The 17,673-nt window shown below is 37.5% G+C and overlaps 1 protein-coding gene across 2 annotated transcripts in view; it reads left to right on the top strand.

The window, feature by feature from the left end:
* Window positions 1-17,673, top strand: part of PRKCA (protein kinase C alpha) — a 2,412,375-nt gene that overhangs the window by 1,746,278 nt on the left and 648,424 nt on the right. For both annotated transcript variants that reach the window (XM_044085102.1, XM_044085103.1), the window contains exon 8: window positions 3,146-3,239. In XM_044085102.1, coding sequence (XP_043941037.1) covers window positions 3,146-3,239 — 94 coding nt within the window. The remainder of the gene's footprint in view (window positions 1-3,145; window positions 3,240-17,673) is intronic.

Genomic DNA, 17,673 nt, shown 5'->3' with positions numbered 1-17,673 from the left:
TTTCATTGAATTTCAAAACAGCCAGACAAGACAAAATCATCGAATCTCAAATAATTGTAAACTAGAAAGCAACTAGAAATAACATCCCAGATACTGTTTACTATGTTTATGCACCCCCTAAGTGGGGGGCTCCGCCCCCACACACCCCGAAATTTAAATATACCAACTCCAATGTCGCACTACAGTGGGGTTAGGAAATTACCTTTTTCCCCCACTGTAGTGCGACCTTGGAGTTGGTATATTTACTGTACTGGGGGGTGTGAAGGGCAGATACCCCCACATGGGGGGGGTGCAGGGTGGCTTGCCCCCCTGCATAAATGTAGTAAAAACTCTGTGGGATATTATTTCTAGTTGCTTTGTAGTTTTAAGTGATTTGAGATTCGATGTTATGAGTTTTCGATGATTTGAGTTATCAATGATTTATTTATTTATTTATTTAAATTTGTTGACCGGGAGTATCCGACTGGACGTAGGTCCATTTTCAGCAGAGGCCCGGGGAGAAAAGCTTCACAGTTAAAATAAACAGACAGTATTTACATTGGATTACATAGTGATTAACAATTTACATAGCAATTACTTACAACATATTTACAGATGAAGAACATAGTACATCAGTAGACAACTAAATCTTTATCTGTGAAGTGCATACCAGACATTAACAAATGTTACAAGAAGAAGAAGTTCGTGCTGTATAATAAGTACTGGCTTATGAGCATCTGAGCTTGCTATAATCAAGGTAGTTAGTGGAGTGGAAAGAAAGGTAGTGGTTGGATGGGGTGGATGATATTAGAGTGGGAGTTACAAGGCCATAGCCAGCATGTTTTTAGTTGCGCTTTTAGTAAAGTTTTGAAGTGGGTGCATGATGGTATGGAGGTAATTGTGGGTGGGAGTGAATTCCATAATTTGGCTATGGCGCAAGAGAATAGTGCTTCACCAGCACAGTTATTGGCTTTAGTGATCTGCAAGTGATTTTTGCTGCTGGATCTTAGTGGTTTGGTGGTGCGATAGGGTTGGAGTAGATTCTGTAGGGATGGGACATTTAGTGGATGGTTTACTAGTTTGTGGGCGAGTGAGAGTTGATACCACTGAAGGAGGTGAGGGAGTTCAAGCCAGCCCAGTTCAGCAAGTGAGAGACAGTGGTGACTACGGTAGGATGCCCCTGTGGCGAATTTGGCGATTTTGTTGTAGCAGGTCTCTAGCTTGTTTAGATCACATTGCCGTAGGTTGGTATATATTGGAGAGGCATAAAGTAGGGTGGAGATAAGGTGGGAATTTGCTATTGAGATCTTTGCTGCTTTGGTGAGAAATTGCTTATTTCTGTATAACGCTCCTAGTTTTTTGTGGACTTTTTTATAGTCCTGGATATTTGAATGTCAAATTTTAGTTTATTGTCTATTTCCACTCCTAGCAATTTGGTGTGTTTAGTTGGGTATATAGTGGTGTTGTCTTTTGCCGTGATGTTAAAGTGAGAGTTGTTTTGAGTATGTTTGGTGGGTTGGAAGATGAGTAGTTTAGTTTTGTTTGGGTTGAGTATTAATCGGGCATCGGATAACCTTGTTTCAACAGAGGAAAAGGCTTCCTGTGTGACTTTTTGCAGTTTTGGTAGAGACTGGGCTGAACAGATGATGGTCAAGTCATCTGCGTATTGTATGAGTATTCCATGTTTGGTGGCAGAGGCTAGATTATTGGTGTAAACAGAGAAGAGTAGGGGTCCAAGGATGGATCCTTGGGGAACCCCTATGGAGACAGGTAGTTGGGGAGATATGTCATTCTGCCATACAACAGATTGTTGGCGGTCAGACAGGTAACTCTGAAACCAGTTGGTGACTGATTGTGAGAAGGATAGGTTATTGAGGACAGAGATAAGTTGGTTGTGTGGGACCATGTCAAATGCTTTAGATAGGTCTAGGAAAGTAGCAGAGGAGAGATAGCCATTACTTTTATGCTGAAGGATAGTGTTAGTAAAGGAGAGTAAGGCAGTGGTGGTGCTATGGTTTGGTCGGAAACCATGCTGAGTACTGGAAAGGAGGTTGTTAGTAAGGAGGTAGTCTGAGACCTGAGAGTGTATGCATCTCTCTAGTATTTTGGAGAGTGGAGAGAGAGAATAGCTATGGGGCGGTAATTGGTTAGTTCTGTGGAGGGTCCACCTTTGTGGAGGGGAATTATATTTGATACTTTCCACAGTGTGGGAACGTAACTTTCTGACAGAGATCCGTTAATCAAGATGGATACTGGGTAGGCCAGAGCATCAGCTGCGATTTGTTGGTATTCACTTGGGAGGCTGTCTGCTGCTAATTTGGTGGGTTTAAGTTTAGTTAAGAGTTTTTTTATGTTGGAGGTAGGTACAGGAGAAAAAGAGAAGGCAGTGGGGAGATTACTAGTTGAAGGTGTGGGTTGGAGGGGAAGGGGGGTTGTGGTGTTTAGCTAGTGATAGTATGGTTTGGGTGAAGTGTGTGTTGAATGAGGTAGCAATATTTTCTGAGGAGTGAGGGATGTTAGGAGGAGGGGTACTGAGTTTACCTGGGTGGAGGATGGAGTTTATGGAGGACCAGAAATGTTTGGGCCTGTGTTGTGAGGAGTCTAGGGCAGACTGGTAGTATTGGGATTTGTCCTGTTTTATTAGCTTTATTAGCTTTATTATTTAGTCTCGCTGTTTTCAAATTCGATTTTGAGTGTGTGTGTATATATATATATATATATATATATATATATATATATATATGTATATATATATATATATATATATATATATAAATGTATATATATATATATATATATATATATATATATAAATGTAGATAGACATAGATATATATACACACACACACACACACACACACACACACACACACACACTTCTTAAAGAAATAAATCTCAACTTGTCACTGCAAGGTTTGATATTAAAACTACAATTCCCATACATTGGTCACATAAAGTAAAAGCAGGTTTGACTGGCAAATGTTGTGATTTTTGGAAACAGTGGAGGCAGACGATGTTGATGGCAGCAAAGGCCAAGTTGGATATAAAGATCGGAGCCACACCAGTGATCTTTTATATGTATAAAATGACAAGACATTTTTTGCGTCGCTTGTCTCGTGGTTAGTTATGGATGTGTTTTAGTTACGTCTCCTTTGCTTCCCCATAGGTATAAATTGTTGAACCAAGAAGAAGGCGAGTACTACAATGTCCCAATCCCAGACGCTGATGATGGAAATGTGGAGCTGCAGCAGAAGTTTGAGGTTAGAGATGTACTCAACTGTGACACACTTAGTTTAACAAAAAAATATAAAAATATTAGAAATGTTTTCACTTACAGATTATTTTGAGTATTTAATTTATTAATTTATTTAATTTAGTTTATGGAATGTACTTTACTCTAGAACATACAAAATATTCAGTAGGTTTTGCCTACATAGAGAAATTTCACCTTTGAGAAATGCTGTTGTCTTATTGCATTTCTGTCTTTAAAGGCAGCAATGTGCATTTCACCATATCTTTTGATTCTATGTTATTTACAGTCTTTGAAACTTTTTTCAGTCCCTCATTGGAGTGATATTTTGTTTCTGTGTGTGTTTTTCTTCACTAATGTCTTTACCTGCCTCAGTTTACTTTTAGCCTTGAATTAGTGCAGCAACTTGTCTGTATATTAGCTTTGTTAACCAGATGAGTGGACTTGTCCAAGGATCCTTTCACCCACGACCCAAGCCATATGGCAGGGAAGCTTACAAGCACGTACATTATGGTAAATCACTCACGACCCAAGCCACACGGCAGGGAAGCATACAAACACGTACATTATGGTAAATCACTCACGACCCAAGCCATATGGCAGAGATTGATACAAACACATACATTGTGGTAAATCACCCACAACCCAAGCCATATGGCAGGGAAGCATACAAACACGTACATTATGGTAAATCACTCACGACCCAAGCCATATGGCAGAGATTGATACAAACACATACATTGTGGTAAATCACCCACAACCCAAGCCACACGGCAGGGAAGCATACAAACACGTACATTATGGTAAATCACTCACGACCCAAGCCATATGGCAGAGATTGATACAAACACATACATTGTGGTAAATCACCCACAACCCAAGCCATATGGCAGGGAAGCATACAAACACGTATATTATGGTAAATCACTCACGACCCAAGCCATATGGCAGAGATTGATACAAACACATACATTGTGGTAAATCACCCACAACCCAAGCCATATGGCAGGGAAGCATACAAACACGTACATTATGGTAAATCACCCACGACCCAAGCCACACGGCAGGGATGCATACAAACACGTACATTATGGTAAATCACCCACGACCCAAGCCACAAGGCAGGGATGCATACAAACACGTACATTATGGTAAATCACTCACGACCCAAGCCACAAGGCAGGGATGCATACAAACACGTACATTATGGTAAATCACCCACGACCCAAGCCACAAGGCAGGGATGCATACAAACACGTACATTATGGTAAATCACTCACGACCCAAGCCATATGGCAGAGATGCATGCAAACAAGTACATTATGGTAAATCACCCACGACCCAAGCCACAAGTCAGGGATGCATACAAACACGTACATTATGGTAAATCACTCACGACCCAAGCCATATGGCAGAGATGCATACACACACATACATTGTGGTAAATCACCCACAACCCAAGCCATATGGCAGAGATGCATGCAAACCAGTACATTATGGTAAATCACATGTACTGTACAAAAAACTGTACAGAATTAGAAGTTTAAGCATTTGCAAGTTGTACGTTATTTGCAGTTTTGAGAGGAGGTTAAGATTTTATAAACTATACATTATACACAGTGTTAATAGACCAACCAGACCAGAATCCATTCTTCTAACAGCAAGGAAAATTACTTAACGAATTAAAGTTTTTTAGCAGCGTATAAAGTAAGAAAAATATTTTTCCATTGTTTAGTAAAGAGCTACATTTTATTTCATCTTCTTTAAGGGGTTCAGTCATTTTTTTTCTAAAAAATGGGTGTCATGTCATGGTAAGTTCCAGGCAGTCAGTATTGTTTTCACAAATACTTTTTCCTGTGTGACACTGATAGGTGGAAGAATGACCAGTGAAGTACTGCTGGGATTAGTAGATTTCTAGGTGGTGGTGATGTTTCTGATGGTGATCTTTGATGCTGAGGAGGGGCAGTAGCCCCATTGAAGCAGTTTAAATGTAAAAGAACACAGTTGAATGCTGTCTCTGGCAGTAATAGGTAACCAGTTCACTTTCTGTAAGGCTAAAAAGTAATGAACTCTGTTACTTGATGATATAATAAATCTGTAAGTGTTATTGGATGCAATTTTGTAATTTGGAGAAGTTTGGTGTTTGAGGAATCAAGTGTTACAACTGTGAGGCATTACTACTTGATTGGCCTGAGGTCTTTCTTGACAGTTCAAGTTTTACAGTTATATGACTTTTTTTTAATAAAGAATGAATGCACCTTTACAAGTTTTTTAGACAGCCTATTCAGGAACTATGAAAATCACTTTTTTTTCCATTTTTGATTAAATTAGTGGGGTATAAAGAGGTAGAATTATTTCCCCTGGAGTGACTGTTTTGGAAAAGTTTGGTGATAAGCCCCAGATTTAATGTATTATGAGTCCAACATTAAGTTTCATAATCAATTAAAATTAAAGTGAAATGGAACAGTAAAATGTGTTTGCTGCTGCCATTGTCTTAGGTGATGGGGGATAGTTTCACCATCAGAGAATCATATATATAAAATCAAAGGACATTATTTTTGTTATTCTAAAGGTGTAGTATACCTGGCAAGATGTCAGTTGTGTTCCGTCTTTTATGTGGGGAAGACCTTCAGGAGGTTAAAAAATCGAATCTATGAACATCTTTTAGATATATGCAGTGGTAAAATTGCAAATGCACTCTACAAACATACAATTGATTTTAATACTATTAGTTTAAGTTTATGGTTATAGAACAGGTTGGACAGGATTCCCAGGGATGGATAACTAATGAATATTTGGATTCAGGGGAGCTAAAATGGCAATTAATACTCAATGCCACGGTCCACCCAGGGTTAAATCATGCCTGTTCTGTAAACTCTGAAGAATGAAGCATTGTAATGTATTGGTGAAATAAAGCATTCATTGTTTTATTATTTTCATTGGTTGTTGGTATCCATGTGACTTTTATAACTCTTATATTTAAATGTTTTTTACAAGATGGTTATAGTTCTGCTGAAGTCCCGAAAGTAGTAGGAATACAAGTGCTGAGCTGATGGTAATAAGCTTCTTTTTGTGAGTTATTTTTGGCTAAAGTTTCTTACCCACGAGCAAATTTCATGACATCCGTATCTAGAACATAAAGCAGTTTCGTTATGAATAGAAGCTTGATCATACATAAAGTCTGAAAGTCTTTCCCTGTTAAGCTAAAAAGAGGTAACTCTTACAGGAAATTCGGATCCCAGCTTAAAAAGTTCCTATTAAAATGGGCTTCCTGTACTTGCCTACAACATGATAGCATAACTTAGCAGAGTCACTAGTAATCTTTCATTGCAATCCACACAAAACAAAAACATTTCTACTACTTCATATATACTGTACAAAGTAAATCTACTTCATATTGTTTTGTGTATTCATCTTGTATTTCAACTTTACCAAATGCATAGTCATAGAGAGAAATCCTCCATATCTTAACTCATGGAAGTATCTCAGCCCCTCATATAGAAATCTGACCTTTTGTTTATCTCTTCCTACACATGAGCTCTTGTCTACCTCTGCTCTCACTCATTCTCTCACCTCAGACTTCCAGTCTGCTTCACACATAGCATGATTTCTGCCAGTTGTCGGTACTATAACTAATTCTAAATAGTGTATATTTTGCATTCTCCATATTTCAAACCTCATAACATATTTCATCTCAGGGCTGTAACTGTTTGGGTGCATGTAATCCCCAAGTGAATTGTAATACTGCACATTCTTTGTGTGCTTGCTATGAAAATACATTTATTGCAATCTTGTCATTGTATTTTGTTTGGGTTCACACTGAAAGTGCTCCAGTGAGAACAGGGTTCTACCCTGATTACTAAATCAAAATAAAAAAAAAAAGGTTTTGCCGTAGTAACCAATAAATGTATAGAGACATAGTGACTAATAGCTCAGAAATACTATTTGAATTTCTGTCTATTCTATATATTGTGGTAAAACCCAGATAGTTGCACAGATAAGAGTAATGCAGTAGTAAAAGCTTGTAAGAGCATAGGTAATGTGGAACACCTAATGTGGAACCACCTGAAAAGTAGTTTAAAGAATGACTTAAATCAAATAACATTACAGTTATGTGCCGCTCACAGAGTTTGTGACCAAAATGAAGACTGTTGGGGGGGGACCTCAACCAGATAAAGCTGTAGAGCGTCAGGAACTGGTATGTGGGTTTACTCAAAAAAAATAGCATTAGCCTCACTGTGGCTACTTGAGAAGAACCAGAGACCTGATTTTGTATCTATGTTTCGGTTATAAGGCAGTGTGAAATAAGCAGATATGCCAAGGCTATGGACTTTAACAATTAATTTTTTCTAGAACTTAAATGGACTTAAACTGCACATAACCAAACACAGATTAAGGGAAAAGTATGCTTGTACGTGTGTTTTTTTTGTCATCTCAACTTAAATTGACCTTTATTTTGAATTTCTTAAACTAAATAAACTGTCTTCAGTGTAATCCACTTATTTTTCTACACACATGGACATAGATGCTTAGGGAAAATATAAAATCAGTTCTCATTCTTGTCAATCACCTCTGGAAGTAATACAAAGATATATTAAGATACTTTTGGGACATGACTTTTGAACTGTTCAACAAGTGTTCTTGTAGGTGAAAAAAAAAGAGATGAAAAAAAAGGAAATTCTCAGCTTATCCAAATGCAGTAAACTAAGCAACATAATCACCAGGACTGCCATTCGGTCTGTATGGCAGATGATTCATTATACTCAAAGTTTCCATATACAGTTTTTGTTATACTTTTTTGACATTTGAAAGAAATGATTGCTTGATATTTCAGATAGAATTTCCAAGAATTACAACACATGTATGCAAAATTCAGATCCGTTCTAACTTAACTTTTCCATAAGAACTGGATTTGCAGCTGCAGTACCAGGTTAAGATTAATTTTGTATAAAATTCTCTAATATGTTTCAGGTATTTTATTTTACTGCACCATATTATGCAGTGGGATTTATAAATGCAGTGCAAGTTAATGTCTTACTTACGTAAAATCTCACTTGATTACTTTCCTTCTGCTTCTTACTAAATTGTAAAATGCATAAAATTATCTTTATATTTATCTGAGTCTTCGTGTTTCTAGTTTTCATTTCAAATCATTTCCCTGGCTCTGCCTTCCCTTCTCTATTTATCCATTCAGTTTTATTTTGCCCGGATATACTTTACTCATTTTTTGTCTCCTCACAGCTTACTGTCAGCTGCACCCCCGGACTTATCCTTGTCCACTGAGTCAGCTGGGTGCTCCTTCCTCCTCCATTTTGGGTGCTCCTTCCTCCTCCATTTTTCTGTGACTCATGCTTGTGGCTGTTAAGGAGACTGAGGCTCCTGATGCAGCTTTATATTGGGTGCTGAGAAGTTTCATTGTATTCGCTAAGATGACCTCCATGTACACTCATTGAACGAGTAGGGGGCAGTCATACAACGAGGATGTGCTGCCATATCATCTCGCCTCTGTGTTGACTCAGCCAGCGTCTCCCACGTATTTCCGTTAAGGACAGTGCTGCCCCGCATGTCCCTGCCCGCTGCCAGGAATCAGCTGTGAGGTGCTCCCAAGCACATTTAATCCCCAGGGTGGACATGCCCATTCTCCCTGCCAATGTCTTAGATGCCCAAGCCGTTAATAAAATCTGAGTCGCTTGACCTATACTCAGGGCTTATCTCTCTACACCACTGCACTGGCATTAAACAACATTATACTACACTTGATTTTCATATTGTATATTATTTTGTCCATTTTTTAATGCAAATGTGATCAAAATTGTTACATCACTAGTCAGTTTACATATGTGTTTATATATTGTACCATTCGGTATAGTCAATTCATTTGTGTTTGTCTCTGAGTGTGTGTGTGTGTGTGTGTGTGTGTGTGTGTCTGTGTGTGTCTGTGTGTCTGTGTCTGTATGTATGTATGTATGCTTATGTATATATATATATGGATCTACTTTCTATTAATGAAAGTACAATCCACCAAACGTCAAAAACGTGAGCTAACTATATTGAAACTGCAAGTTACCGAAGTTCAAATCACCAAATTCACCTTTAGCGGAGTTGTACATGAACACCCACCTGCTCCAGATAACATTAAACCGAACTGTAACATACCACCAAATTGTGCGGCTTCAGAAAAGTAAAAAATAAAAATCTAACACCTTCAAACTGTGAAAAACATGGAGTATATAACAAAAAATGAGATAATCACATTTTTAAAAGTGAAGCTATCGCTCTCACATACTCCAATTTGTCATATTCAACCATGTGATCAAAGATAGTTTGAAATTGCTGCTACCTTCATATCAAAGCTCTTTTTCGGGGGAGAAGGTGGGCAAGCAGCTGACAATCTCTGTCAGATTTCGTCCACTCTATTTTTCTCCCATACTGTAGCTATCAACACATTGTAAACATCGCAGACATGTTTCCCCATTATACATTTAAATCTCCAGTGAGATTCCACAGGATTCTGGATTCTTGGCAAAAAAAAGCTCATTCAGCACAGATATTTTATTTATTTATTTAGTTAACATTTGTTTACCGGGAATGTCCGACTTGGAACAAAGCTAGTTTTCAGTGGAGGCCTGGGGAGAAATGCTCCAGATGCATGTCTATGTAATGAGGGAGGAAACCGGAGTACCCGTAGGAAACTGACATGAATGCAGGGAGGACATGCAGACTCCACACAGAAGGTACTCCAGCCGAGAATCAAATCAGAGTACCTCTTGCTGTGAGCTGACAATGCTACCAGTGCACCATCCAAACTTCACCAAGGACCCCAGGAGCAAGTCTGCACACATCCTCCATTGTTGAATACGGTACATTAGTACAGGTGGAGTCAAGATTTTACTCTCTGTAAAGTGAATGCTCATTAGAATGCACTTTCAATATTATGTGCTCATTATTTTAACATTCGATTTGTTGTACTTTTGTTAGCAGAAAGTAGATCCATATATGTATGTATGTGTGTGTGTGTGTATATATATATATATATATATATATATATGTGTGTGTGTGTTATACCAAAGAACATCCAGCACTCCAAACTGAAATTTAAAACAGATTAATCACTACTCCACCATAAAGCATTAACTGGATCACAAACTGGTTTCATCCATGTCATCAGTGTGATCTAACCCAGTCTCCAAAAATATGGCATTTTACACATTTTAGAAAGACATAAGATGACACTAAATGAATCATTCTTTCAAACTGAGTAACAAGAACGTTTGTAGACCTTATGGATATTAATAAATACTACCTTTAATCTTTTATTCCAAGCTCAAATAAACATGGTAATGAACAACAAAATAATCATAAACATATGAAAACATATATATATGTTTACAAACATATATACACATGCAAAATAAAAAATATGCCTGATTATCACATTTATATAAATAATGTATGCGCATAGATATATATAGATCCATCCATCCATCTATCCATCCATCCACAACCCCTTTTTCCCATTTTTTACATGGAGTTGGGGTGTCACTTCAACAGTGACAATCATCTAGAGCCAAGATTTACACCGTTGGTTGACTAGCCCTGCTGAGGTTGTTCTTCCACACCACACACTCACGCGCCCGCTTGCGCACACACACACACACACACACACACACACACACACACACACACACACACACACACACACATCCATATATGTGAGTAACTTATTACATCAAATGTTCACTTGTTTGAACGTTAAGGGTAGGGATTTGTCCTTTCCCTGCTGTTCTTGAATTGGCATGTATAAGTAGCAGAGGGTGTATGGGAGTGCACGGGCATAAAACATTTCTTTTCCTTTTGATTAAACTGTATTTGATCTTTTGCGATCAATATTTTTGTATTTTTAACATTTTTATGTTTGATTAGAGAACTCTCTCCATGTATTATACCCCCATATATACAAACAAGTCCTGTGTTATTCACCCATATATGCATACAGGTCCTGTATTATATACCAATATATACTGTGATGCCCGTGCTCTGGCCCCAGCAATCAAGAAGTTTCAGTCCTCACCACTAACACCAGTGAAGGGTGTCCATATATAGAAATGATAATAAATACACACACAGTAAAGTACAATTTCCCTTAAGAGCACACAGGCATCACAGTCAGTCTGGGGCTGGTTTCTCCCTTTCTCTTCAGATTCCCAATAAGACTCCCCACTGGCACAGCTATAGGGTCCAGATCTCAGCCTAGTGGGCAAGCTAAAACCTCCAGCACCCTCTCTGTCCAACCAGTGCTTTATGTCCCTGCCCAAGTAGCTGACACACGTACTTTGAGATAAGAGTTTATACAACCACACAGACAATCCTTGGGAAGGCTGGCACAGGTTCTCTGGCTGTGCCCCTTTTACCCAGACTATATGGTAGAAATCACTGCCACCACCCAGCTAATATTTATCAGCTACTCAAAGGCCTTTATGAAGGGTGTCCAATTATTACTGTGCAATATTATTATCCAACTGGTAAGCGCAACCTAACAGTCAAGGCTTATTTGGAGTGACTTGGTACGGTATCACTATATACATGCAATGTACTCTTAGAGCTTAAATTATCTCTACACAAAACAGCCACAGTTGAAAGGTTTAAAAATATTTAATCTTCTTCTTCTTTCGGCTTTTCCCGGTTAGGGGTCGCCACAGCGGATCAACTGTCTGGTCATGATTGGCAGTGGAGTTTTGCAGTGTCGAGTTGCCAGCCCAGCGCCCAACCTTCCACAGAAGGCACACACACGCACGCACTCATGCCTATGGCCAATTTAGAGTGTCCAATCCACCTACAGCATGTCTTTGGGATGTGGGAGGAAACCAGAGCACCCAGAGGAAACCCACGTGACCACAGGGAGGATATGCAGACTCCATACAGAAGGCACCCCAGCCGAGAATCGAACCGGAGAACCTCTTGCTGTGAGGCATTTAAAAATATTTAATAATAAATAATAAAAACACAAGACAATACGTCTTACTACACAGTGCCAGGCAAGAGTTCAGAGAGCATGAAGAAATACTTAAAATAATACCGTAGAAAAGTTCTGACATCGCAGAAAAACAAATTAGCTTAATCTTCCTATTCCATAGCTATATCTAACAGAAAACACAATTCTAAATAAATTACATATAGAGCAAAGCAGTGCTGGTGATGTTGGATGTTATCAAGACAAAATGCTCTGAGCTCTCTGATTCTCTCTCTTTAAATTGACAACACAGAGCTGCTACATATGACATTCTTCACACTTCTCTGGTGTTCCCAGGCTAACAGAAACTACATTTACATTCTTTGCACCCCGTCAGAAACCAGAGCAATAAAGGACATTTATACATGCAAATTCTAGCCATTAACTCTCGTCTTAAAACAATAGGCAGGATGCCTCCCTCTAGACTGAATTTTAACATCAAAAACAGTCATGAAATGCTTGACTTAGCTTTCTTACAGCAGAGTGCACTGTTGTTACATTTTTGCAGTTCAATATCCAATGCAGTCTTGTCACATTTAAGCGAACAAGCCTGTGGCTTACATTAATATTTACAAATGACAGAATTATCTACAAAATTCTATCTGGCTAGGCTGGCAGCCTTCACCTGTCTTCACATATACATACAGGTCCTGTATTATACACCCATATATACATACAGGTCCTGTATTACGCACCCATATATACATGCAGGTCCTGTATTATACATATATATATATATATATATATATATATATATATATATATATATATATATACACACACACACACACACACACACACACACACACACACACACACACACACACACACACACACACATACATACATACATACATACAGGTCTGGTATTATACATCGAAATATACATACAGGTCCTGTATTATGCACCCATATGTACATACAGGTCCTGTATTATACACCCATATATACACACAGGTTCTGAGCATTTGGTTGGACTTACAAGGGACTGATTATAAAGTGAAGAGTATTTTTAGTCAAATTATGTTTTCTCAGGTTATGCTATTTGGGCTGATTGCTTTTTTGTGGAGGTTGTGCTTTCATGAAGTTGGCATATTTAATTAAGGGGATATGGCAGTGAAGCCCTCATGTCAGGGTTAAGTGATTTTTGTTTTTATTTTAATGTAGAGTTGTGTGCTTCTAGTGGCATTAAATGGTGTTATTGCTTTTTATATGAGGTGTGTTAGGGAGTATTTTTGTTTTTTTTTTTTGTATTTTTGGTAGTATGAAGGATCATAAATTAAGTAGATAAAGCCTGTTGAAAATTGTTTTTTTTTTTCAGTTATGTGGTCAGTCTTTTTTAGCATTTGGTCATTCATTATATAGTTTTATACACACACACACACACACACACACACACACACACACATATATATATATATATATATATATATATATATATATACAGATAGATAGATATTTTTTATTTTACATTTATTGACCGGGTTAGTCCAACTGGATACATGTCCATTTTCAGTGGAAGCCTGGGGAGAACAGCTCCACAGGTGGTTTCATATACAATCATTACAATGTACATATAGATCATGAGTCTTCATAACATTGTACATATAGAACACATTTTGCAGTCTTTTTTACAAGTATAACACATTTTTTAGTCCAGTTAGATTAATAGAGTCTAACATATATATATATATATATATATATATATATATATATATATATATATATATCTATGATTTAGTCTCTGTATATTTATTTGGAGTTGCCTCCCAGGATTCCACTGAAAATGGAATTTCCCATGTGGATATTCTTAGTTAATAAATGTAAATGTAATAATAAAGAAATAACCGTATGATTTTTGGCATATACAAAAATGCACATGTAAATGTTATGCCAGTTTCAACCAGTCAGAATTACTAAGGTGATATTCTGTGCCGAGTATTTTCAAAGCATCATAAAACCTAAACTTGAGTACATAGTGATGTGGCACACACTGCCTGAGATGTCTGAACATGCAGTACCTCTTAAACTAAGAAAATGAGAGCTCACAGTCTGAGAGTCAGAGCAGGTTCATCTTGCACCCAGTGCTGCTGTGTGATACGGCACCACGCAATTTAAGTTGAGGAGCAAGAAAATAATTACCTGTCTCCAATCTGGTGCTCCTCGCCCCTCTCATAAGGACTGCCAGGTCCTCTGTGCTCCACTCTCCTCATTTGTAAACTGAAGATAAAAAAAATAGTCGCCATTTGAAAAGTGTAGTAATCGACTTGCTACAAATTTTTATATGAGAGATGGTGCGATGGCTTCAGTCCTGATATACCTGCTTGTGAAATGTCAGTAAGGAAATATGCCAGTACTGCATTACTGACTGATTGGCATCTGCTGTTCACACCCCGTAACACCTTGTACCCTTGGTAGCTGCCCTCTTTGTCCTACCCCAGCTGCTCTCCTGAGTCAAAATATATGGTTCAAGTATTCTCTGCTGCAGCTTTTAGTCCATTTTAAATGTGCATTTTTACACAAACAACACAAACCAGAATTTTAAACACTCAGTAATATGTTTCTTTGAAATTTAAGGGATTTCTGATTCACTGCAAAAGATATAATAGGGTATTAGTAAAGGTATACTGAAAACTAAACTCACTGGCATTTGTCAGTCGTGCTTGTTTTGAGAAAAAAAATAGCAAAATGAGAGTGGATGAGTATTTTCTGTCCGATTTGGTCAACATTATCAGTGTTATCATTATGAATACTGTAGTTTATAGTAAGTTTTAAAACATTTTGAAAGGTTAGTTATACATAAAATGAACCTGACATAACACTGATACATATGTTGGTTTTGCAGTAGATAAGCTTACAATATGTTTTGAGTTAGGCCATTGTTTATATATCTTATAGATGGTATCTTAAATAGAAACATTTTCATATTATTGCCATATTAAGTATAAACGTCTCTGTTGGATTTCAGTATTCAGTTCAAGTTGAAACACATTGTGATATTATCAAGCACTGTCTTACTCAGCTAATGTTAGTTAATGGTTAATGTTTACCATTTCTGGTAGAGAAAAGGACTAATCTATGTTTTGAATTGAGCTAAATTGTTTACATTCATTTAGTATGCTTCATTGGCTGAAGTAAATAATTTGTCTGCTCAAAATGATTGTCTTAGAGGTTATTTACACAGCTTTACTAAACGGTTCTGTAGTTTTGCATGAACAAATGTAATGTGCAGTTAAGCAAATGAGATTGAATACAACTGGAAAAATGATACGTATTTTAGACATGAGATTCATTTTAACTGAAAAGATAAAATGTACTTTGGACATACTAATGGAAACCATAAAACACTAAAAGCTGTAAATTTCAGTTAAGAAACTGCAAATACTAGAAAGTAGAGAGAAAGGATAACTTGTTACATAATTTTTTTTTAATTTTTCACTCCTGGGCATTACCTTTTTGTAAAATGTAGGCTATCATGTGATGGTTAACAGACTCAATGGTTTGCAAGGCTGTTAAAAGCACTGGAAAGCAGCATGTTGTGATTTTTCCTTGAAATTGTCACAGGCAGACTGAATTGCATTGCCTTGAAAGCTGTGTTTGTAAGACACGATTGTGGATGAGTCGTACCACACAAATCACCTGGGGCAAAATGTTGGACAATGAGAAGACATAATCTTGGAGCACCATCATGCCCCAAGTGCAAATCATGTCAAAATCTAAGGGAGCATCTAATGCATGATATACTTATAGATTGCATCTGAAATTACAGCTAACTCAGTCTAATCACAGATCCAGACAGGCTGTCTGAAAACAATATTAAAGAAGAAACGTCATTATTTCTCATTCTCATAGCAAACAGGTTTCTTAGGACTGGACACTTTCCAATTAACAGTAATTTTCCAATTTTGTTTTTATATATAGTCTGTAGAAATGTTAATTGCCATTTGAGGGTATGTGAAAGACATCATTCCTAAAAAGGAAATTTGGGAAGCGGTTGCATATGAAAAGTTACTAACCTATTGTATATGTACAGTTTGTCTATTGCATAACTGCAGTACCAAATTTATTTATGTAGTTACCTGGTTATTTTACTTTAACAGTAGGCAGTACCCAGTTACATGGAAGTTAGGAATTTTCTCTTGCTCTTCCTAATACTGTCCAAAAATAGTAGTTGTACTATAAAGGTCATCCTTTGCACCTTGGCAAAACACGTCGTCCTACAGGTCAGCTGTGCAGTGAATGCAGTCATGCAACATTTGTTTGCATTATGGCATGTTAGCGTTTTTGTTTCACAACTAAAAGTTATCCTAATCCTCTACCAGCTCACATTCTTAGTCTCAAATTCCGGTAAAATACCATGAGTAATACCAGCACATGTTAGTATTACACTGACTGCAAGGGGGTGTTCTGCATGGTTGTCCCCACTTTGGCTGATTGATCGTGCTGTATACTCTTCAGAAAACAGTGACTTTATTTGTGACATAACACTTATGCAGACTATCTTATAAAGCTGCTTTCTTCCCTTACTGTCAGGCTGCAGACACCTTTCACCATCGTTTGTATTTATCAGTCATGTTATTTTAAACAACAGTGAAAGCGGTGAATACAGTGCTGACTTTAGTTGTGTGTTTTCTGTGGTGCTGGTAGCTGTCACTCATTTTAACAGAACGTTGTTATCAGACATTACCATGTCATTAATGAGTTTTCTGTCATTGCTTATCTGGAGTAATTTGTGACCATATTGTAACTGATGTCACAGTTAATGAAGGATTGTTACAGATGGAGAAAAGGAACAGAGTTTGGATTTACCCCTTGGTTCTGTCAAGCTGTTTGCACTTGCTATTAACTTGTTTTGTACTCTCATTTTTGTTTCCTTGTAAGTAAGGTGTTTTGTAGAGCTTGTTTACACTTTACATGCAGTGTTTTTGTCAGTAGCCCATGACTTATTTTGCTGCCACAGAAATCAGTTTTCTAGTAATATTTAGCATTTTATGCAATTGAGTTCATAGTTCTGCCTGCATATACATACAGGCATGGCTGCCGTATCTTGAATCCATCTCATCACAATGATTCCGTCAACAAATAGTCTCAGGAGTGTAATCTGATTATTCTGAAATTGTGCAGAAAATTCTTAATGTTTAAAGGTGTAATGGGTAAGACAGAACACCTCTTCTTAACGATTTTCCAGTTTACAGTGTGCAGTGCTCCTGTGAAGTATTTTAGCATGACAAGAAGTGAGACCTTTCACCACAACAAAACTCTCAGTTTTATCAAAAGTAAGCTTTGAAGCAGATATTTCCTAGTTTTCGCCTGTATTACCTGCTGCTACAGTGTTGGTCTAAGTTACACAATCTCGGCAGCATCACACCCACTTCAGCAGGTAGACAGCAATGGTGTACTGCTGACTAGATTCATATTAATGATTAACATTCAG

The sequence above is a fragment of the Protopterus annectens genome, chromosome 10.part0 (genome assembly GCF_019279795.1).
Source record: "Protopterus annectens isolate FY-2018-M chromosome 10.part0, PAN1.0, whole genome shotgun sequence".
NCBI lineage: Eukaryota > Metazoa > Chordata > Ceratodontiformes > Protopteridae > Protopterus > Protopterus annectens.
The sequence above is the reverse complement of the archived record's forward strand: the minus strand, read 5'-3'. Positions and strand labels throughout refer to the sequence as shown.